The sequence below is a fragment of the Vicugna pacos genome, chromosome 8 (genome assembly GCF_048564905.1).
Source record: "Vicugna pacos chromosome 8, VicPac4, whole genome shotgun sequence".
NCBI lineage: Eukaryota > Metazoa > Chordata > Mammalia > Artiodactyla > Camelidae > Vicugna > Vicugna pacos.
In genome coordinates, this window is record NC_132994.1 from 67,996,555 (window position 1) to 68,020,918 (window position 24,364).

Genomic DNA, 24,364 nt, shown 5'->3' on the forward strand with positions numbered 1-24,364 from the left:
TACTTGGTGAGTATTTTGGGAACTGAAATATTTTTTAATACAAAGCCAAAATATATTAGGCCCTTTCTCAGTGCCCACATCTTAGGAGAAATAGTTAAATCAGAAAGTGTGAAGCATTCTTTGTGTAACTTTCTTAACACTTCATTAGAAATACGAAAATTTGCATGTTAGTTTAGCTTGGATATAGTTTGAAAATATGCCAGTATAATACTATAAAGGATTTGAAGATGAACCAGGTATTCTTAAAATTCCTTATTTTGCTGTTACAAAATAGATAATTTAATAGAAGTTTCTTTTTAATACTTAAAATTTAGCCTCTGTCACTTAAATTGTTCTGGTAATGGAGTTAAGTAGCATTACAGTAGTCAGTAACTAATCTGCTTTTATATTATGAATAGTTGTGACAGAACGTAAATTTGGTTAAATTCTTACTTGAGGATACACCCTCTCTTGTCATTAGTTTTAAAATGAAATTTTTAAAAAAAAGTCACACAAGATAGGGAATTTGTCTTAAAGTTACTATTTTTAAAGATAAAGTTAAAAATTAACTGTAAATGCTGAGATGAATCCTGATTCTGCCTTAAAATCCTTAAGACTATAACTGTCTCATTAGAGCTCACATAGAAGGTGAAACCTGGTTGGCATTCCTGCCTTCTTTCTGCTAAATACGCCTTTCATTAGCTTGTATCTCCATCAAAATGAACATGTTTTCCAAGTGAGGTAAGGTTAGTAGATGCAAAATTATAGAAACATAGTTTCAGGTATGGAAAGTACCACAGAAGTATTTTAATCCATCCTTCCTATCCACTGCCCAAGTAGCCTCTCTATGTAATGACTGTGCTAATGTTCTGAAAGCAAAAAAATCAAAATACCTTTTTTCTTTTTTCCTCCAGAGTAAAATAGTGAGGGTATTAAACTTATGGCAGAAGAATAATGTATTTAAGAGTGAGATTATCCAACCTCTTTTGGATATGGCAGCAGGGATTCCTCCTCCAGTCGTCACACCTGTTTTGGCCAGTACTACTGCTGCTATGAGCAATACCCCAGGTATGTTGCTCTGATAGAGATTATATTTGGAATGGTCTACTCGTTTGTGTCAGATGATTATTCAGATATGAAATAACAATTTGACAGTGCAGGAGAATTTGTCTAACGTCTGGTAAATGAAAAGAAATGTAGTTTGAAGGAAGAATAAAATTAAATTATTTGTGTATAATTCTTTTCTGAAAATTAAATAGCTAAGTTTTTTAAATCCCTAGACACATAAATCATCTGGGGAAATTGGTGTGTCAGTTAAGTTTTTTCCTGATTTAGACTTTCTGTAATCTTTTAAACTTTGCATATAAATCAATTTGGTATTCATAGTAAATTGAGGGTACTTAATACTTATAGAGAACCCTGAAAAAACTTATTCAATAGAGCCAAGAAAATTTTGCAATAATCTCAAAATTATGGGGTTTTGAGGAAAGTAGTTAAATGATATTTGAAATTTTGTATTCTTATCTAAGATTTCCATTTGTTAACATTTTGATATATATTTAGTTTTTGGTATGTGTGTACACACACACACTTTTGAACAAAAATAGTTTTATGTTTTACACACTAATAATTTTTTCATCAAAGATTGCATTTTGACTGTTTCCTTATGTCATTTAATTTTCTGCTTTAGTAAGATTTTTAATGATTTTTAATGATTTCCGAGTATTATAGGCTCTTTTAAATTGAGAACAAGTATGGGTAACTCTTTTTGGTGTTTTTTTTTCCTTAACCTACCTAATTCTGTAGTGATTTTTCAAAATAGAGACAATAAAATTACATTAATATAAATTTTTACATATTTTATAAAAGTGGCAGAACAACTCTCTCTACCTTTTCAAGTCTTATTTATTTACTAACATTTATTGGGGTGGGTTTGATGCCTTTTCTAAAAGGAACTCCTGTGACACCTGTTACTCCAGCCAATGTGGTTCAAGGTTTACCCGATCCGTGGGTATCTCAGATAACAAATACAGATACGCTTGCAGCTGTAGCTCAGATCTTACAAAGTCCTCAAGGCCAACAGGTGAGCAGCTTCTTTGTTTTGTTAGCAATGATTTATAACTCATTATTTTCCTAACGTACTGTTTCATTATGTACCACCTAAAGAGTATGTGTTTATTTTGTAAAAATGACCACACTATGTATGGTACTCTGTAAGTTGCTTTTTTTTTTCATTTAGTAAGGCATTATGAACACTTTTATGTCATTAAAGATTATTTTATAAATAATTGATTCTACACGAAAATACTGATTGAGCACATAGGTTATGCTGAACATTATTAGGTGCTATTGTTACTGCAGTAGCAAGACAGGGAGATCTTCTTTGGAGAAGATATCTTTCTATCTTAGGGGAGACAGACAAACGTTATTTAAATAGTGATATATGACTTAAAGCAGGGTAAATCTGTAGAGTGACTAGGTTTGGGGGAAGACGTCAGAAGTAGAATAGCCAAGAAAAGGCATCTTTGAGAAACTGCCTTTTATCCTCTATGTTCCCTTTCTCTGCACCTGCCTTATTTCCTTCCTTAGCACTTATAATACCGTATATAATTTACTTTGTTCTGTCTTTTCCTACTGGAATGCATACTGTAAGGGCAAGGATTTTTGTGTGTTTTGTTCACTGCGGTATCTCCAGTGTCTAGGTTATAGGTAGGTATTCAGTATATTCTTGTGGAACAGTTGAATGATGTATAGAGGCATAACAGTGTTGGTTATAGACAAGATATTTTAGAACTAAGTTGTCTGGAGGATAAGATGTACTGTGCATGTAAATGATTAGTGACAGAGTTGAATTGGTAGACCTAAGTGTGAAATCTGGGTTTCAAAAGATACAAATGGTGGACTGAGAAATAAAGGCTTCATATACTAAGCAGTAGGGAATTGCCAGAGACTTTTGTGTTGAAGTCACATGATATGAACAGTAGTTGAATGATGAGAGAAGAATCTAGAGATACAGAGTATTTTTGTTTTGGTACTAGTGATAATGGAAAGAAAGTAATGAATATGTGAAAAAATTGTAAGGTTGTGGACTCTATAAAAGGAGAATCTCAAAAAAAAAAAAGGAACCATTCTAATGATTTTGAAAATGTAAAAGTCAGTTCATTTATAGTCTTAGGTGGGATTGAGTTTCTACATTTTTGGGACAGTTAGGAAACCAAATTGGATGTTAGGTTAAATTAATGGAATTACTAATTTTTTGTGATAATGATATTTTAGAAATAATTCATAAAGCAAATGTCATTTTAAAAGATACATTAAAAAATGCTTTTGACAGGAGAATGGATTTTCCAGAAGAGTAGTATCAAGCATCAAGAAGACACAGTAATCTATAAAATATGAACTCAGAGTAGAGGAAAAAGTAGGATCCTTTAGAGGTTTGAACCTGGGTGACTGAAAGAATAACAGTGCTAAGGGGGGAAAATGGGGGTGTCAGTGAGAGCAGTTAAAATGTGTGAAGGAGAAACGTGACATTTCCTTCCTTCCTTCTTCCCTCCTCTCCCTCCCTCCTTTTGTTCATCCGTCCTGTTTTGAGCTTCCTAGTGCAGTAACTCAACTCATTTTTGTATTTTCTTTACTATGACATTAGTAGTTTGTTGTAAATGTTTACTTGATAAGGTAAAGACTAGTTTGTTTCTTAATGCAGCTGTTTTAGGTTGGCATGAAATTATTTTGTTTACTGTCGTCTTGCATGTTGTTTGTACCTTCTCCCACTGTAAATTGAACTGCACTTAGATGGTGCAGATGTCTTGCTCAGCAATAGCTTTGCTGTTTTCATTTTTCTATTCTAAACAGATAAGTTTCAGATTTAACTTGGGTTTAGATCTTGAATAGGAAAGTGTTAATTACTTCTAGAATGTATGTAGGGTTTGCATAACTGAAATAGCTTCAGGATTTTCCTATTTCTAATTTTTAAGAGAGGGGTGAACAGGGGGAACAGATTGCTTTCAGCTGTTCTTGACACTGTTCACCTTTGATTCCTTAGTTTCAGACTGCTCCAAGGGACAGATTTCTTTTTTTTTTTTTTCCTGTTTTCAGGAATATGTTATCAGGTGGTAAAACTGAACGAGAGCTAAAGCAGTTGTTGTAAGTGCCTGTCCTTTTTACAGGGATTAAGGAGCTAACTGAAGAAGGGATGAAAAGCTTAGTGAAAAAAATCAGTCTGTTTGTGATGAGTTCTTTATCTGTTTATCATAGTATGATCATTTTATTTTGTTTAAAGTTCTCTGACTTTGGAAGCAAGACAGACTTATTAAAGGCTGTATTATATATGGCACACATATATAAAATCTTAATTTAAAAAAATTGTTTTGAGTTAGTATATATTTTTTCTTGATTTCCAGACTGTAGAGTGATAAATTTTATTGACTCTAAGTTTTGGATGGGCATTCTAATGGATAAAACCCAACCCCTGTTTGTACTAATTTTTTTTTTTTCACCCTTCAGCTACAGCAGTTAATACAGACTTTACAGATACAGCAGCAGAAGCCTCAGCCTTCTATCCTGCAAGCCCTGGATGCTGGTCTTGTCGTTCAGCTCCAGGCTCTCACAGCACAGCTCACAGCAGCTGCTGCAGCAGCCAACACCCTTAATCCCTTGGAACAGGGAGTGTCTTTTAACAAGGTAGAAATTAAGATAACAGGACCTATTTTGTATGAAGAGTTAAATTTTCTATACTATCATATAGATTCTAATTCTGTAAATTATATTTTTTCATTGAACTGTTTTATAATTTAACATCCACTGTACCATGTAAGATGTAGATCTTACAAAAGGTTAAAATTTCTGAACGAAATTGAGTAATTTTATAATTTACACTTGAAACATTCTTTTGGCTAAAGATAACTGGTCAGTAAACTTGTGTATTTACTGTTAAGGCATATTATTATTTTTTGAAATTTCTCATTTCTTTTATGGATGTTACAAATATATTAATTAGGGTGTCTGCCCTATAATTTTAACCTGCTAAACTTAAAACTGTAAAGGATGTGAAAGTTCACAGGAAAGCTTCTTTACATAATTTGTCATGATTTGTTTTGCTTCATAAAGCAGTGTCTGTCAAAATGCTTTAAAGAAAAGTAAAGATCCGCTCAAATAAAATTGATAGTGTAGCATAAAATGATGAAATATATACATATTAAATGATAGAGATGATTAATGGGATGTCATTGACCTTCAGAATAGCATTCATAACTTTTATTTGTGTGGAGCACTTTTACATTTGTTTCTTTCTCTCTCTCTGTTTTTTTTTTTTTCCCCACCTAGAAGTTGATGGATAGATTTGATTTTGGGGAAGATTCTGAGCATAGTGAAGAACCCAAAAAGGAAATTCCAACTTCTCAACTGTAAGAGTTATGTTTTTCTTAAAAGCCATCCTTTTTTCTCTTGCCTTTATAAGTGTTGGGTAGGATGTTGCCATCTGAGCTGCTTAGTCTGCTTTGAGTTGAGCTTTTGACCGCTAGCGTCGGAAGGATGGCGGAATTGCTGCTTGTTGCCTCCCTGTGTTGACTCTTTCTAAGGAAATTTGAAAACAGCTGGGATATATCCAGATTTTTTATTGGAAAATTGGTGTGTTGATAAATCTAATGATATTTTCTGTATCTCTATTAAACTTTTAAATTATTTAACTCAATTGTAAGTATATTTGAAATAATAGGAAAGAAGCTTGCTTTTAGTGCCACTGGTCACTTCTAGGAAGTACACTAAATTCTGGGAGTATATCAGACTAATCAGAAGGAAAAAGTAAGAGCTGTAGGTGTTTTGTTTTTAAAGAAATGGGTTGTATGTTTTTATTTAGATTAGCAATTCCACCCCTCCCCAAACAATTCTGCATAGCCCTAGGTTCTGTGTGGGCTCATGCGAGGACCAGTGGGAAGGAGGTTTTTGGAGAATAGGGGTTGGAAGGTGGGAGAATAGGAATGAGATGAGGAGTGGGAAAGCTTCTGGGAATCTTCTTTCAGAGGCCATGAGTTCTTTATATTGTGGCAATATACTAAATATATATTTATATCATATATGAAAGTGCAGATAATATGCATATGATACTCTACTTGAAAAAATTAAAAACTAGCATTTTAGATTGTGAATTACAAAGTTAGAAGAAGCATTTGAGATCATCTGTAACATGTCCTGAACGATGTTAAGAATCTTTTAATAGTCCTGATAGTCCTGGAATTTCTCCATTGCTTTAATGCCTTCTATGACAGAAGTTAAGTAGTTATTAATATTGTATGATCTTTTGTTACTGAATTCTATTTGATTTGTTTTCTACACATTGATCCATTTTGCTTTCTGAAGCAAGGAAACAAATTTGCTCCATTATCTTTTGAGACATAGCCATTCAGTATTTGAAGATAGGTATCATTCTTCCCCTTAGGTTTATTTGCTCCAGATGAAGTACACTTTTTTTCAACTGTTTCAAGACTTCTCACCATCCTGATTGCCCCCTTTGGGATGCCCTCTTTTTTGTTCATGTCTTACCTTGTGGCACCCAGAATTCCAGGTGTATTCCAGGTGTGAATTTCCCAGAGTATAGTTAAATTATTATTACCTTTTATCTAAACACTGTTTCCGTTAACATACCTAATAATGTGAATGCTTTTCTAAAGAAAACAGATTAGTTTTATATGATCAGTTTTGATTGTAGATTTCACATGTACTGATGGATCGACCATTTTCCCCACTGTCTCATAGTTAAAGAAGGAGTAAGAAGGAGTTAAAGAGTGACAATGTTTGAATACTTTCAAGCATTTTTATAAATGCTTTGAGATTTTCTTAAAGTGCTCTAATGGGAAGAGTACTAATTTATATGTATTTAATAGTGTGAGACAGTAATATCAGATCTTCATCAGAGTATCTCTAATGTACTATCTATTGAAACACTATTGAATAGTATATTTCTATTTTAACATATTAATGTTCTGAGGTATTCTATTTTCTGTGTTAATATTTGTAAAGTAAAAATTACAGTAGAGTATGTTCCATTTAATTGGCATTTTGGGGTGTTCTTTTTGAACATTCAGTTATTTTCATATTATCTTTATTAGATTCTAAGGTGTATTTCCACTTGTTTTTCCTTTTAGTTCTCATGTTTCGGAATCTGTGAACAATTCCATTTTTCATCAGATAGCAGAACAACTACAGCAGCAAAATCTTGAGCATCTCAGACAGCAACTCCTGGAACAGCAACAGCCTCAAAAGGTTTATAACCCCCTCTTGTGGTCTCTAGAGTTACTGCTATATATATTCTATCATTTGGTTTTTTAAAATTATGGTGATTTTTTTCACCGTCTTATTACTGGGAAGATCAGTCTTCTCAGGACCTTTACTTTTTTTTTTTTCTGTAATCAAAGTGTGTTCTGACAACTTACGAATCCACTGAGAACATTTTAGAAATTAATTTTATATATTGGAAGTAGAGAACAGAAGACAGAGATGGTGTTTCACTATTTACAACTTAGAGCTTTCCTCTCTTCTCAGTTCCCTGCCAGGCAAGGTCATGATGTTGCTGTTGTTGATGGTGACGATAACGAAGTAGAGTGCTGCCTTTAATTAGCTGTTAGTATGTGGCAAGAACCGTACTGGGCTTGATTACATTTAACGCTTATGAGATAGGCATTTTGAATCTCATTTATACTGTAGGAAATTGAAACTTAGTGAAAGGAAACATCTAATGTTAAAGTACACCAGTAGTATCATGCATCTATCATCAGTCTTCAGACCCACCGTTGTTTTACGTGTAGCTGAGAACTTTTAAACACTTGTGAGGTATGTGTAGCATCCCATGGAGTTGTAAGACTCGTCTAAATTTCAGGGATGATAAAATGTGAAGAAAAATCATACCTTAAAGTTGATAAAATATGTCAGATTGTTGTTAGGCTGGGATTAAATCTATTAAAAAGCCTATTTTCTCTATATGAGAAATATTTACGGATGTAAAGCTGTGTAGAACATGAATTTCCAGAAATTCCTTCCCACTCACACTTCTTCCTAATCAAGCCTTTTTGGTGCTAATGAATTTAATACAATACCAGAAATATTTTCAGGTATGAGCAATTCATTGTCAGATGATACCTACAAAGAGGAACAGAGAAGTATCTGTCCTCAGGTAACATCTTCTCTGATGGAGTGTGTATGTCTGTACGAACATGAGGCAGAAACTGAGTTTCTGTGAAAGAGGTACAAGTGACGGACTATGGGAATGTGGAAGAGGGAAGAGCTGCTTTAGAAGGGATAGCAAACCTTAGACACTGCTAGGGTCTCGACTTGTCCTTTAATGCAAGTAGTAAATATAAAATGGGTCTTGATGTTATTTGTGTGTTGGAACTTGTCCCTGAAATTACGAGAATGGAATTCCGTATCTTGTTTTGAAGAAATAATTCTAATAATAAGTAATTGGAGTAGATATATTATTTTATGTCAAGAAAATAAAAGTATATCTGCCCGAGAATTTAGAAACTTGTAGAGCACAGTAAAGAACATTGGGATGTTGTTTAAAGAAAAACACAAGTTGTGACTTAAGGAAAAGACACAGGTTGTCAGTGATACAATAAGAAACCACAAAGCTGTTACAGAGGAAGGAGGTAGTTGTAATGGGGGAGTTCATTTCAACAGCAAGTTTGTTCAGCTAGAAACGTGTCTTTGTTCTAGTTGCATTTCAGAAGGGTTAGCAGAAGCAGTAGAGGTAGTAGTAGTCTGGACCAGCTTATAATTAACGCCAAATTACTGAAGTGAAAGCTACTGAAAACTGGAGAGTGATTTTGTTTTAAGATTCTCAGCAACCAAAAAAAAAAAAGTTGATTGCTTTATACATCATTTTCAGAATTTTAGAAGGTACAGTAATAAGATCTCTTTGAAAGGAATAGACGTTCTTAAAGCCAAGAAAAAAGGGAGTAGTGGAGAAAAAAATTCCTCAAAATAAGCAATGAAGAAAAGGGAATAGTGAAGAAAACAACTTTTCTAATGCATAAGGTGATTAGTATTTAAAACCTATGCCAAACTTAAAGTTGAAAAGTGTGTATCAACAGAGTAACAATTACATTTAATAAATTGTGTAATTGGCTCTACCAAACCAGTTGCCTTTATTGTATTTAAGATAGGATGAAATATGCAGAAAAATTAAACATTCTTCTTTAGCAGTAAGCTCAGTGTGGCTGCCTAAGAGTTACTAAAGTGTCTTAGAGAAAAGACTAGGATTGCTCGTGCCACGCTGTTCATTGCAGCCTTGACCACGCGTGGATATGGGTTGAGGTCTTATCTAACGATAGAAAACCAATGGAAAACAGCAGGAGCACTTTCTGAGAATGGTCCAATTGTGAAGGGACTAACAATCATGTCATGAGGAATGATTTCTGTTGTGTTGAGTAAGTTGGAGTTCATGATTTTGATAATTGTTTTATCGGGATATTCAAAAGATGTCACGGTGGGGAGGGTATAGCTCAAATGGCAGAGCGCATGCCTAGCATGCCTGAAGTCCTGGGTTCAATCCCAAGTACCTCCACTGAAAAATCAAATAAATAAATAAACCTAATTACCTCCCCCCACCCCAAAAAAAAGATGTGAGGAGTTACAACTCAAAATGAAACGCTAATGATAAAAATGATAAGACTGATGAAAAGGCTTTTAAAAGAATGTTAGGAGTCAAAAGATGATAGAATCAACCACTTAATAATAAAGACCTGTCAGTGGGATATCAGAAATATGTAACTTACTTTGCTTCGGTTGTTTTTTTATTGAGGAGAATATAGTGTGAAGAATAGAATTGAACATGATAGAACCTAAGATGGGTGATACATTAAGAGGCTCGGGTTGCATTTCAGAATACTGAGGTTGATGTTGTAAGGTTATTAGACTCAAAAATCAGGACAGTGCTGTAGGCAGAACATAGCATGTGTGGATTTCAATAAGGTTTTTGATAAAGTCTTTCCTGCAACTTCTATAGGAAAAAAACCAAGGAAAGTAGATTTATAACAGATCACAATGTGACATTTAATGAATGCTAATCCAACCTTGAAAGAAGTCTCTGATAGCTGCTGTTATCCTTGTCTTCTGTTTTTTCCCCCCCAGTATTTTTACTGATACTTTGTATGAAGACATTGTTAAAGAAACTAGAGATGTACTTGGGGAGTGATTGAAATGTTACATATCTTGATTGTGGCAGTGGTTTCATAGGTGTGTACATCTGTCAGAATTCATGAAATCGTACATTTGTACACTTAGGATGGAGTCATTGAAGACTCACAGTCTGATATTTTGCTTAAATGTTAAATTTCACCATTGTCATTAGAGTCTAGAATGCTGCTGTCGTTTTCTTTGCATTCATCATCTACTTTGTCTAAGAATTCTGAAATATGTTCCTCTGTCAGTTTTCTTCTCTTTATTATGGACAGAAAATGAAAAATCTAAGTATCTATTTTCCAAGGAAAGCTAAAAGCAGACTACAGATAATATCTCCAGTCTTACTTACACCTTCTTGAAATGTGATGCAGTATTTTTGGTAATGCGGTAAAACTGAATGATGATTGTTTGTTTCACTGTTGATTCACCCTTCTCAACAATTCCATTGTTTTATTTTTTTGTCTTATTTTAGTCTTTTTTACACAGTTGGGAGTAATTGATGAATAATGATGGAATAATTCTTAGGATGATGAAATAGGGGAATGTTTCAATATATAGGACAATAAGACTTCTAAGTTAAGGGTCCAATGGACCTAATGCTAATTACAAGATAATAAAGATTTAGTTGACTTTTAAAAGTAAATTTTCTCTTTGTTGTTTATAAGACGTCTAAGGAAGAATAGAAGTCATGAATCACAACCTTTTAAAATAGGTAGAAGTGCTCAAAAAAGAAGCTCAAAAACTAAAATTGATTGCTGTGGATTCTGCTGCCTATACTAAGGGTTGACCATTAAATAGAAATCGAAAGTGAAAAACAAATGGGGTGGATGGTAGATAGGATGCTCAACATGAGTGGTAAAGTAAGAAATAAATGATGTGATGGATATATGAGTACTGAATTAGGACCAAACAGTAAGGCTCAGGATGAAGTTGAAAATTATTTTGCTGTGTTGTTAAGAATTTTATTTTTACTGTACGGTTTTTAAAGGCATAAGCGAGCACTGTGCTTAAGACACATTTTGGTTGGTTCTCACTATACTTATTTACCAACCTTTTGGTCAATTCTGTGGAATAGAGCAGGCATTTAACTAACCGGTAGAAGTCTTTTCTAACTTTAGCTTTATTTCTAAACCTTGAAAATGTTACTTGTCTTTGGGGAACCTGTCCTTCATAAATTAAGACACTTGAAACAGTTCTTTAATGCTCTTTTTGGCTCTTCATTTTTGTGCTGTTTTCTTTTCTTTCAGTTTAAATGTCATTAGAGTAATTTAAAAATTTTTATTGATATAACTGACATATAACGTGTAAGTTTAATGTGTGCAACATGCTGATTTGATAGTTATATATTGTGATATGATTACCTCTCTAATGTCAGCTAACACCTCTATCATGTCAAATAATTATCGTTTCTTTTTTGTGGTGGGAACAATTAAGATTTAGTCTCTTAGCATCTTTGAAATTAATAATAACAGTATTGTCTGTAATCACTGCTTGTATTCCTTTTATAGATAGGGAGACAAATTGAGAGAGTAACTTTGTTCACAGTCATTGTTTGTAGCAAGGGAATGGTAGTTACGACTTGCTCTTTTTTGTTAATTATTATGGTGGTTCCCAACTTGTGTACCACCAGGAAGTCGTTTTATTTATCCTCAGCACCTAGGAGATTGTGCTTTAGGAATTTTTAAACTAGGGAGTCATTTTTTCATAATAATCAGTTTCTGAATCTTAGTTAACGCTGTAGTATATGTAATTGCTAATCAAGTTCATACTCATTAGCATTGTGTAAACAGTGTCACTCTATCAACTTGCTATAACTCTAGTCCTTTGGGGAGAAAAGAGTTCAGATTTTAGCTGTTCCTTTAATTAGGCTTCATTGCCTAACTTTTATTAGGCTTTGTGAAGTGTTTTGCTTATCTGAGTACTTTTAATATTTATTATTTTGTGAATTGCTAGAGATGGAGGTTGGGAAAGGCCCAAGTTGAGAACTATTTTTGCTAGATTTATGATTTTGATACTGGGATTTGAGGTTTGTTTTACTAATATACATGTACCGTGTGGCTTAGTTCTTTATATATCATTCATGATACAACCCTTTTATTCTTGATAGTTTATATTTTCCGCAGTAGAAAATTTATTTGGAGACTTAGTTGATTTTACCATTCTATCCTAGTGTTGTAGTCTCCCCCTTTTATGCAAGTGTTCTATGCTTTTAAGTAAACTTGATTTATACAAAAGTGCCATTTTAGATTGATCGTAAAAGCTGTGACATGGGATTTCTTCAGGTATTGGGCTCTTTTTTAAAAATTTAATTGTGACGTTTGCATGTTTGAATTTTTATTTGTAATAATCATTATTTCCCAGTATTTATGTGTTTGTATACATTCTCAACAGGCAACTCCTCAGGATAGTCAAGAAGGAACATTCGGGTCAGAGCATTCTGCGTCACCATCACAGGGGAGCAGTCAGCAGCATTTCCTTGAACCTGAAGCAAATTTGGATGATTCCATAGATATTCAACAACAGGTAAAAAATAAATTTTTTCTGGGTCATAAATTTCTAAAATTAATTATGGAAAAAAATTGTAAAATATGTTAGTAATTTTTATTTTATGTAAAATAATGTAAATCTAAATGGTTCCCCCCCATTAAGCTCCATATGCTAACCGTTTTACTATTAGTCATTAATGCTACTATGATGAATATTTTGTAAGGCAGAATTATCAATATAAACTGATTCTCAGCCAGGCATTTTGTTTGTTTCCTGTTCTTTTGACTTTCAAGGATATGGATATAGATGAAGGGCAAGATGGAGTGGAAGAGGAGGTCTTTGAACAAGAAGCAAAGAAAGTGGCAGTTCGCTCAAGATCAAGAACACATTCACGATCTCGTTCAAGGTTCTGCAGTATTATTAAGAAAAGCTGTGTGCAAACTTTTAAAATGTTGGCCTTTTTTTTTTTTGCATCCTTTATTTCTTTGCATCAAGATTAAAGGAAATATTTTTCTGAGAGTGATATCTTACATTCTCTCAGGAGGAAGTAATTCAGAACTTCAAAAACAGAAAATACTTGTTTTTAGTTGTGTGTATCTGTGGCCATTTAATTGAATAATTTACATGAGTCACAGCAGTATGGTGAGACTTGGATTTTGGGTTGTACTTGATTTTAGTTGATAGTGGTGATATCCAGCTTAGGATATTATTGCCTCTGAACAACAGTTAAATCAAGCTATGAAGGAACAGTGTTAGAAAGCCCACTGTATTTCTCACATTCCATTTCATCTCATAATACCAAAATGATCTTAAAAATAAAACTGCAAAAACTTGTTTTTATAAACACCAAACTATCATAAAACACATCCTAAAGATGTTTGTCTTTTTTTTTTTTTTTTTGTGGTCTTTCAGCATGGCTAAGACTTACTAATGTACATGTTTTTATCCAAATTTGAGTTGAAGGTGCCTTATTCTTAACCTGGTAAATTTTCTTAGAGCAGGTATATATTGTTTTTGCTATAAATTGTCTTAAAACTTAGTCATTACTGTTGTTGTTGTTGTTGATTTTGGAGGGGGAGGTAATTAGATTTATTTATTTATTTATTCATTATTTTTTAATGGAGGTACTGGGGATTGAACCCAGGACCTCATCATGCATGCTAGGCACCATGCACTTTATCACTGAGTTATACCCTCCCCCCTTAAAGTCATTACTTTTTAACATTTTTATGCCCTATTTTCTGCACATGAATACCCCTGAAAATCTGAAAGATAAATGCAGGAAAAGGGGCAGTATCTTTGATGACTTTTTTCAGTTATTTGTGTCTCTCAAGAACTTACTTGTATTTATCTCTTGCAAATGAGAGCCTGCCAGTTTATCTTTCTCTATCTAAACCAACCCCACTTCAATGAATTAGCGTTATGGCTGAAAACTCCTTTACCTTGGCAGCTTCTTTGTGTTAGCAACACCTACTTACTAAGTATTTTGAAGAATTCAGTGGTATACGAATGACAGGAAAGAAGCAGTGTTTCAGGATCACCTTATATTGTAAAGTCAAGCAATGTAAGATTTTAGAAGTTAAAAACTTGTAAATAGAATTATATAGTGGCCTAATGTTCTGTTGAAAATATTCTGTTTCCTAATTTTAAGAACATAACAGTTTTGTCACCTAAAGGATCTTTTTATCTTTGGTCTTTCCCCCCTTTTCTTGCCTCTTGTTTGAAAAATGAATTGAAAGACACTAAGAGGAAGGCAGGCTGTTACTAAAATTCTCTGGTTTTTCTTCATGATTGGGAACAATCACCCAGACTCAGTAAGAATCATTGCACACAAACATCTGTAACTAGTGGGGACCTAAGCATTGTGTAGATTTGAGAAAATGTATATTTGATATTTGATTATTCTTAGTGGGGTAGCTGAATAAAAGACAGTCTTCTTTCCACCTCACCTAGAAGTGAGAAATTTGATAGGAAAATAGCATTGTCACTTAAGATAAAATAAGACTTTTTTTTTTTTTTTTTTTTTTTTTGGTAGATCACCAAGAAAACGAAGGTCTAGGTCACGATCTGGTTCTCGAAAGCGTAAACACAGAAAGCGATCACGCTCCCGCTCTAGAGAAAGAAAGAGGAAATCATCACGTTCATACTCTAGTGAAAGAAGAGCTAGAGAAAGAGAGAAAGAACGACAGAAGAAGGGCTTGCCTCCAATTAGATCTAAAACATTAAGTGGTAAGTGACATACTTTTCCAAAGCTTTGGTTTCAGTAAATATTAAGAAAATAGTTAACCTGCTCCAAAGTTTCTCAGCCTTATTTTCAAACTAAAAACTTGAAAACTGGCTTGGTAAATGAGTAGTTTTACTTTTGGCTTTTGTAATGTGATAGAGGAGAAAAGAAAAAGGAATAGCAGATTCTACTCAAATACTAAAATCGTTGAGAGCTGATTTCTTTTTTTTTAAATGCCAGTTAGAAAATATGACTTGACTAATGACTTATAAAGCAGAGTAGGCCTCATGTCTGTTTCATGGGCCCTGTGACGTCTGTGCATTGTGTCCTAACCAGTTACAAACACCAGGTCTGTAGGAGTAATTATTATAGGAAGCATGGGAATTTTTAAGCTAATTATAAACTTACTGGATCAGTACTGAAGGAGGATTCCTATTGTAAAAACTTCCCCTCCTTTATTTGTTAACCTATAATATATGATTAGAACAAACTTGGTTGTAGTGGGTGTCTGTCCTGGGAGTGAGCTTGGGAAGAGTTGACTTGGTAGCGTGTGAGGTACAGCAGAATAAGTTGTAATTAGTGCCAGATTCTGCCTAAATGATTCTTAGTGGGTTATGACTATTAAGGTGAACCAACAGACTGCAGATGGGCAACGTACATGAAATGGGGCAAATCGTCAACCTTGCCACGAGCTAAACACTGATCAGGTTATCTAATTTCTGAAGGTCTCCAAATAAATTCTTTCTGCCATGGAGATAGATGAATAATTAGTATAATGTACACAGCTGATGCGTCCTGGAAATCTGGGCTATAATTAAAGGTAACAGCCGTCTTCTTACTAAATTCTGGCAATTTGAACAAGCCTTGGCTATTTTCCCAGAATCTTACCTGATCATGAGAGCCAGTGTTAATAATGTTGATATTCCTACCTCTGGATGTTTCTGTTTATTCCTTAGGGTGAGAGACCATATTCAAACATTTTAGTGCTGTCTGATAAATAATGTCAAAGGTCTGATCATAAAATCTCTACCATGCCTCCTCCCATGACTACCATTAGAATATTCCACATCACCAATTTTAGGATGGGGCTTTTATGTGGGATCTCTTTCATTTAGTTCCTCACCTAACTTGTCTTGTTTCTGCTGCCACTATTTACATAGTTATTGACCATAGAATTTATTTTCTATTGCTATTTTATTTTCATGGGTAAAACAATTAAAAAATTTAGAGAGTACGTAAGAAAATACAACAAAAAGTGTGTCTCAGCTTTTACCTCATAACTCTCTTTACTGAGAAGCAATAACAATATAATGTGGTCCCAACACACTTTAAACATAGATGGTAATGTTTCCCTGCCATTGGTCCTTAAAACGTAAGAATTTTTCATGAGTAGTCCAGGGGATGTGAAACATCAACAAACAGTAGCATTCTAGGAATCAAGTGCACCCTTCTTATGGGATAGAGGAGAATCATTATTACTTTCTGGGGGGAAAATGGAGTTGTCCATAGGAAAAACTTACAGAGAGACAATATTGAAGAGAGTCAGGGAAACATGGGACAGATTAAGGCAGCTGTAATACGTAGAACAGAGTAATTAAGAGTTGAGAACTGTTCAGTGAAAGAGATCCAGAAATTTGCTGAGGGTTTGTGGTAGGATGAGTAATGGTCCCCCAAAGATGTCCATGTCCAAATCACTGAAGCTTATAAATATGTTACATTGCATTTGCAGATCCGATTAATAAGGATCTCGAGATGGGGAGATTAATTTGGATTATCCAGAAGGGCTCAATTTAATCCAGAGGACTTTATAAGAGGGAAACAAGAGGGTCAGAGAGAAAAGGTGATGTGAAGATGAAAGGGAGAAGGACTGACCGATAGTGGTAAATGCTACACTGTTGGTTTTCAAGATGGAGGTTGGTGTCATGAGCTGAGAAATGCAGACAGCTTGTAGAAGCTAGCATAGGCAAGGAGGCAAATTCTCCCCTAGGGCCTCCAGAAGGAATGCAGCCTTGTTGACTCATTTTAGACCACCAGAACTGTAAGAGAATACATTTTTGTGTTTTAAGGTTGTAAATTGGTGGTATTTTGTCATAGCAGCAAAAGAAAACTAATACATTGCCCTTATTATTTCCCTTATTAAACTTATTTTTTAATGACATTGACATAAACTGAAATACATTAAAATTCTGCAAAAATATCAGCTGTAAGTATTTTTAAAGTAAATGTATTTAGGGAAAGGAGATGTTCATGGAGGCATGAACAGTGCAGCCAAAAATGGTCAAGATGTCTCGTGTGTAGCATTTATTTATTAAAGGGAAGTGGCTTCCAACCCTTAAGTATCCCTGAGTCTTTCATGGTAACAAATTAAGGAGTTCTGATTCAGCTTTCCCTTTTTATCTCCATGCAAATTATTCTTTTCTTAAGAATAAGATACTGTTTTCACATTTAACTGTTGATTAGAGAAAACCATCCACATAATCATTCCGGCACAGAAAGATACTTAAAAGATACACAGATAGGACTGCAGTGAGAAGTGGTTTTGAAACTTTGTTGCACGTTAGCATCACCTCAGAATTTTTTTCCCTAGGTAGGGTGTAGTAATTAGGTTTATTTACCTATTTTTTTAACGGAGGTACTGGGGATCAAACCCAGGACCTCATGCATGCTAGGCATGTGCTCTACCGCTGAGCTATACCCTGACCCCCAAACCTGCAAAATTTTAAAACTCCCAATTCCCAATCTGTCATACCCCATACCATCTTTTACAGTGGGTCTCAGATATCCACAGGTGATTCACGTGTGCTGCCAAGTTTGAGAACGTGTGATAATGCAAGAAGTTGACTTGGCATAGATGTGAATGAGTACCTGGTATTTTTGTTGATTTTAAACATAACAGGTAAACATATCAGTTAACAAATATTTTAAATACACTATCTTAAATTTTAATTTATTGTTACTAGTGCTTTTTTTAGCTACTTGAAAGAAAAACTATATGATTTAGGCCATTTGTCTCTTATGTCTTGACAGTATGTAGCACTACTCTGTGGGTTGGCCAAGTAGACAAGAAGGCAACACAGCAAGATTTAACCAACCTGTTTGAAGAGTTTGGACAGATTGAATCCATTAATGTAAGTATCAGTTCTTTAATAGTTTAAGGTTAAAAATATAGTTTGCAGTATCACTTGGGTTCCTGATAAGCCCAGTAATACCTGCCTTCAATCACATCTTTATAAGGATTATTTGACTAATCATTTTTGTTCGTTCTGCTGCTGTGTATCTCAATTAATTTTTATTTTTTTAGATGGAATTCTAACAAAATACTTATTCAGGGATTTATAGGAATGTAGTGGTACTTGATTCCTAAAAATATCAAGTGTTAGAGTTAGCAGGAGCAGTATGTGTGATCTGGCTTAAGTTTTTTTTTATGAAAATGAAGGCACTGAGTTAGAATTGTACTCAGCTGCACACAAGCGTGTAGGGAGTGGTGAAGACACAACTGGACTCGAGTCGCAGTCTTGCCGGCCTCTTCCCTCCCCTTCCCCGTCTCCCCTTCTCAGAGCAAACCTGAGGTGGGACAGCCTGTGTGGCCAGGGCACCTCCAGTCACTGGAGCGTAACTCTTGCACTCCTCCGCTTCATTCTTCCAGTGTGCCCAGTCTCCTTCTTTGAGTATTTTCTTCTTCCTGAAGAGCTATTTTTTCTTGAGGCTGAAACTAATGAAATGTTTCACAGTCGTTTACTTGTTTGAGGAGACTTATAATTCCTTAACTCTCTGATTTTATTCACTGTTACTGTACTTTTTATGTCTCTTGGGCCTTTTTATCATTATTTACCAGAAATTAGCTGGTTTCCTTTCTTAGTCTTAGGTTCCTTATAGTCTCAACATTCCTTACATGGCCAAACTTGACTTTTCTGTTAATAACAAGATTCATTATTTAAATTGAATTTGACTATTTTGTATTTTGCTTACAACTGTGTATATCATTGGAGCCTCACAAGAAGCTGGTTAAATAATTCAAATACTGTCATTTTACCAGCGAGGAACCTAAATGATTTGACTGAACTACAAGGATAATAAATAACTGATTGGTTAATAGATAATAGGTGGTTGGCTATGTTTCAACTTAGGTGTCAAATTCTTCTTTTTACGCTGTGGAAATGTAGGCTTCTCTTTTGTCTTTTAAAATTTCACCTGTCAGAATATAAGTAATCTTTTCGAGTCTGTGGCCATATAACCTCTGAAATACTTTCTCATTTTCTGCTGCCTTTAAACTAGTGGTTCTCAGCTCTAGCAGTGTATCATGAATGGGTTGACATTTGAAAAATAAGGATGCCTGTGATCAGTATCTTTAGCTTCCTCTCAAAGTGCCATAAGTACACAGGTGATTTTGATTCAAAGCCAGGAATCACTGCTCTGAGCAGATCCTGAATCCAAGTAGCATTTTGGTTTTTCGCATTGCTTATGACATTTGTAGTCTTATACCACAGTCATTTGGCACATTAGTTTTCTTGTCTCCCTCTTCTTTATTACCTTTTAAGATCATAGTACTTACAAGTAATAGACACTGAGTTATTTTGTGAACTGAAGTGTACTGACTGAATGGCTAGTGATAAAACCCAGGATTTGAAAAATTGATGGAAGATTTATAAACCTTTCACTTGGTATAGGGGGAGTTTCAAGACTGAGAAAAGTCCATTAGATTTAGCATTTAGTAGGCTATTACTTAAAGAAAATATTTTCGGTGGGCTGGTAAGGGGTTGGATCTACATTGCAGGAGATGAAGTAGGTAAGTATGATAGAGTTCTCTTTTGAGAAAAGTTTGATATTGGAGTGACAGCTTGAAATATTAGCAAGACTAAGGGAAAGGTTGTTTTGACAGCTAGAGCTTTTTAGGTACTGAATACTAATGGAGTGGTAAATATCTTTTGAGTTCTTCAAAAAGAAACTGAATTGCTCTATGTATTTTTCTGAATTAATACATTAAAAGTAATTTTATGATCTGGTGGTCTATAGAATAGTTAAATGCTTTGTAAATAGAACACTGAGATCCTCACACTGAGGCTATCCTCCTATTCATGTTAAAACTTGTACAGAAATACTTGGGCAAAATTAAGTTTTATAAAATGAAAAGTTTTTGTTTTATCATTTGTTGTAGATTTTAGATTTTATGTTAAGAATAAGATACTTCCCCCAAAACAAAAATCCTCATGTTACTCGACAGTATTTGGAAAGATTTAAATACTGTTGTGAATAAACTGTATGCCTTCAAACATATTGGTCATACAGTGTTATTTTCCTTTTATCTGCTGGTGGTATATGCATATCTTTGTATATTGTTTTGTTTTAACAGTTCTTCATTGTATATTAAAACTTTGATTGACATGTGATACTCAAGATTTCACATATCTCATGGCTTAGAATGAGATCAAACTAGCTTCCAAAGTTTTTTTTGTAACTTAGTAATTGATTGTGCATGAATTATACCGATGAATAGATAGCCGAGGAAGAGAAGGGGAAACAACTCCATATTAATCAATGTTCCATTACAACCATATAATGCCAGAAATGAATTGCCATCTTTATGCCCTTTCTAAAGAAAAAAATTTTTTTAATAGATGATTCCTCCCAGGGGCTGTGCTTACGTCTGCATGGTTCATCGACAAGATGCATTTCGTGCTCTTCAGAAACTTAGTTCTGGATCATATAAAATTGGGTCCAAGGTCATTAAGGTAAGATCAGGAGTGGGGCACATGCTTTTGTTTTATTGGATTTTATTGGATAGAATGTTTCCTGTATTTAATTCATCTTCTTCTTTAATGTTATGGGCAAACCTTGACAGGTATTTTATTACATCAGTGTTGTTGAATTATAAAATTAGCTATAGATGAAACAATAACCAAAGCCTTACTCAAATAGTTCTTTGAAATCACACATGCGCAGTTGTGTTAGTCAACCTGGGCACCATTTTATGAGCCGAACTTTTTCATTTTTACAAGTTTGTCTTCATTCACTCTTTCCTAGTGCTTTCCTAACCCTACCCCTTAATTATATTATTAATGTCTCCTTTTTTAACAGCTTGTCTTATATAAATCAGGCTCTTGTGAAGGGCTTGTTTATATTTTTATTTTCCTCTTAGTCTTTAAATGGAGTGTTTATTGTGTATTTTTCTGTTTTTACTTTTTGTCACTAATTTACATTTTATTCCTGCTATTTGAAGATAATTTATTCCATCAGGTTCTGCAACTGAATTTAAAACTTTACCATAACTACTCTCAAGGGAGTTTATAATGCCTTGCTTTGTCATTTTATGGCAGAGAGTTTCTCTGTGTAAAAACTTAAGTGTCACTGGTCTCTTTCCTGGAGTACCAAGATTTTGTTTAAATTAACTATTTTAATTATTGCTAATGTAGGTTGACATTTTTATAGTGGAGATTAGATTTGGATTATTTTGGGAGATACGTTGTTTAAAGTCACAGTAAGAAGTGAAAAGAAATCCCATATTATAAACACCATTGCTGTCTAATGCATATTTTATTTTACAAACAAGATCAGAAAATAAGTGGAAGAAATTTCCTTGGCTGCCATTATTCCAGCAGTGTTGCTGTATTTGTTCAACTGATTTTTAAAAACTAATTTTATTTGTATTTACATTGTTAACATGTAATTTTGTATGTTTTACCTTGTTTTTACAGTATATCTGAGCTTCCTTTTTTCCTCTCCTCTTTCCTGATAGATTGCTTGGGCTTTAAACAAAGGTGTAAAAACAGAATACAAACAATTCTGGGATGTGGACCTTGGAGTTACATATATACCATGGGAAAAGGTTAAAGTGGATGACTTGGAAGGTTTTGCAGAAGGAGGCATGATTGATCAGGAAACTGTAAATACTGGTAAGAAACCTAGGAGTAGTTTTTATGGTTTAAAAAGTATGCTTAAAAGATTGTAACTGATAAGAGTTTTGCATGATAGCGTGAATTGTGTTTATTTCCTGGATTCTTCCCCAGTAGGTGAAAAAATGAAACATCATTCTGTCTGATGTATATGCTCAATGGGATCCATTTCATAAGTTCAGAGCATAGACAGTGTTCTAGAACTTTGTAAATGTGGCATTTTTCATATGTGCCTTGTAAAAGTTTCGGGCTTTGATAGAGTTGTGTATATGGAGGCTTTTTGAAAGTAATGATTTCAGTTAGTTGAGTGTAAATAGGAACTGGGGATTTAGGAAGTTTTTAAAAGAAACTTGACTTTCTAAAATTAGTGCTTATGTTGGGAATGGCAAGAATAGACTCTCGGCTTAGAGAGCGGTAGTTTAGATTCATGCAGTTCTACAAAGCTTACAACCAAAAGATAATCCGACCCATTCTTTTTAAAAAATTTGTCTTTTTATATTTAAAGATTTTAGTTGTAAATTCACAGAATGATTAACAATTAAATCCAGTAAGAAATCTTAAAATAGATACTTGGGAAATAATTGAATTATGATACATACCTAATTTTTTTACATCTCAGCTCTTCTACCAAAATTAGCTAATTTTCAGAATAGTATTTTCCTTCTCAGGCCAGTGCACATATTTTCAAACTTTTTCAACTTTTTCAGTTGTTTTCTTCTTGTCATTTTCTCTCTCTCTCTCCCACTTTTTCTTTTTATGTATGTTCTTCCAGAACATTTATTCATTCAAAAAATATTTCAGTTACTACTTTGTGCTAGGCATGATTTTAGGAACTGGGATTAAAGCAGTGAGACAAACAGAAGAAAATCCATTCTCTGATGGAGTACGCATTGTAGTACAAGGGTTGACAACTTAACAGCCCAAATCCTACTGGCAGCCCATTCTGTAAATAAAGTTTTAGTGAAACATAGTCATGCTCACTCAATTGTGTTTACCTATTGTATATGACTTTTTAAAATTCAACAACAGTTGAGTTGTTGTAACATAGAACACACGGCCTGCAAAGTCTTAAAATACTTAGTAGAATAAGTCCCAGCTCATGTCGTGGTGGGGGAAAAAATGGATAATAAACAAAGTAGATAAACTAGATAGTATTTCTTACCTTTTTAATTTAATTTAATTTAATTTTATTGATTTTTCTTGGATGGGGAGATTATTAGGTTTATTTATTTATCTTAATGGAAGTACTGGGAATTGAACCCAGGACCTCATGCATGCTGAACACTCACTCTACCATGAGCTATACCCACCCGCTAGATAGACTAGGTGATATTTCAGTATTGGTAAGTTCTAAAAAGAAAATCAGGGGAAGGGGGTAGGCAGTGTGGGTGTGGAGCTATTGCAGTTTTAAATGGTTGAAGAAGGTGTGGTGGAGAAGGGGATATTCAGAGGAGTGAGACCTGCAGCTGTCTGGGGAAAGAGCATTTCATACAGAGAGACCAGCAAGTGTGAAGTCTGTTAAAAAATTATGCGGCCAGTGTGGCTTGAGCATTGTGCGGGTGAGTAGTAGAAGGTGAAGTCAAGAGAGGACAGAGGGGCGAAGTCATGTAGAGGCTTAGTCATTCTAATAACTTTGATCTTTAAGGGAGGTGACGAGCCTTCGGAGGAACCATTGGAGCTTCTTCACTGTATTTGTCCCTAGTTGTATTTTCAGAAAGATTTTTTCTATATTGGGTTAGTACTTTCCTTGTTGGCTTCCCCTCGTACCTGGTGACAAAATATAGAGTAAGGTTGGTTCCTCTTATGTCAGACAGCCTTTGAGATACATGTCTGTTATATCCCTTTTAAGTGTTTTCTCTAGACTGAGTATTTTAATGTCTGATTTGTGCTTTGTGTCATGCTGCTTTGAACTCCTTAGTATCCTAATCAGATCTCTCTCAGCAAAACCAAATAGCTTGGCACCTACAGTTGCGGACATATCTTAAAAATGTGCCAAAGTAGATGAGGACTATATAGACATGAAATATATATACATACATAGAAAGGAAGTGAAAAATTGCCTCTATCCAGAGGAAATCAATTTCAAATATTTTGTTTAGAGTGGGAAACTGTGAAAAGCTCAGAACCTGTTAAAGAGACTGTCCAGACAACTCAGAGCCCAACTCCAGTTGAAAAGGAGACCGTGGTCACAACCCAGGCAGAGGTTTTCCCTCCACCTGTTGCTATGTTACAGGTTAGTGCCGGGCGTTTTTGTTATTGTTAAATGTGTTGCTTTACATTTCTGTTTTTACTTGTGCATTTACTTTATAAAGCTTGGAGGAAATTGTCCAAAATAGACTAATATTAAATATAAGCATCTTTGAATGCTTTCTTTTAGAAAAGGTATCATTTATATTTAAATGTTTATTTTTTTGAACAAATACTTACTGATTGCTCTAGTTACCTGGATAGGGATACATCAGTGAAAAAAAAACAAACACAAATCCCTGCCCTTGCAGAGCTTTTTTTCTCAATAGGGAAGGCAGAAAATATAAAATCAATGAGTGTATAAGATAATGTGAAGGGGAAAAGGTAGGATCACTAGGACTGTCCGGGTAGGTGTTTACAATTT

The 24,364-nt window shown here is 34.4% G+C and overlaps 1 protein-coding gene across 7 annotated transcripts in view; it reads left to right on the forward strand.

Annotated features, from left to right (window-relative positions):
- Window positions 1–24,364, forward strand: part of SCAF8 (SR-related CTD associated factor 8) — a 200,908-nt gene that overhangs the window by 45,378 nt on the left and 131,166 nt on the right. For all 7 annotated transcript variants that reach the window (XM_072966093.1, XM_006197709.3, XM_072966089.1 and 4 more), the window contains 12 exons: window positions 894–1,047; window positions 1,932–2,062; window positions 4,483–4,659; window positions 5,302–5,381; window positions 7,119–7,236; window positions 12,544–12,675; window positions 12,933–13,045; window positions 14,675–14,868; window positions 17,891–17,991; window positions 20,479–20,592; window positions 21,597–21,753; window positions 23,853–23,986. In XM_072966093.1, the coding sequence (XP_072822194.1) occupies window positions 894–1,047; window positions 1,932–2,062; window positions 4,483–4,659; window positions 5,302–5,381; window positions 7,119–7,236; window positions 12,544–12,675; window positions 12,933–13,045; window positions 14,675–14,868; window positions 17,891–17,991; window positions 20,479–20,592; window positions 21,597–21,753; window positions 23,853–23,986 (1,605 nt within the window). The remainder of the gene's footprint in view (window positions 1–893; window positions 1,048–1,931; window positions 2,063–4,482; window positions 4,660–5,301; window positions 5,382–7,118; window positions 7,237–12,543; window positions 12,676–12,932; window positions 13,046–14,674; window positions 14,869–17,890; window positions 17,992–20,478; window positions 20,593–21,596; window positions 21,754–23,852; window positions 23,987–24,364) is intronic.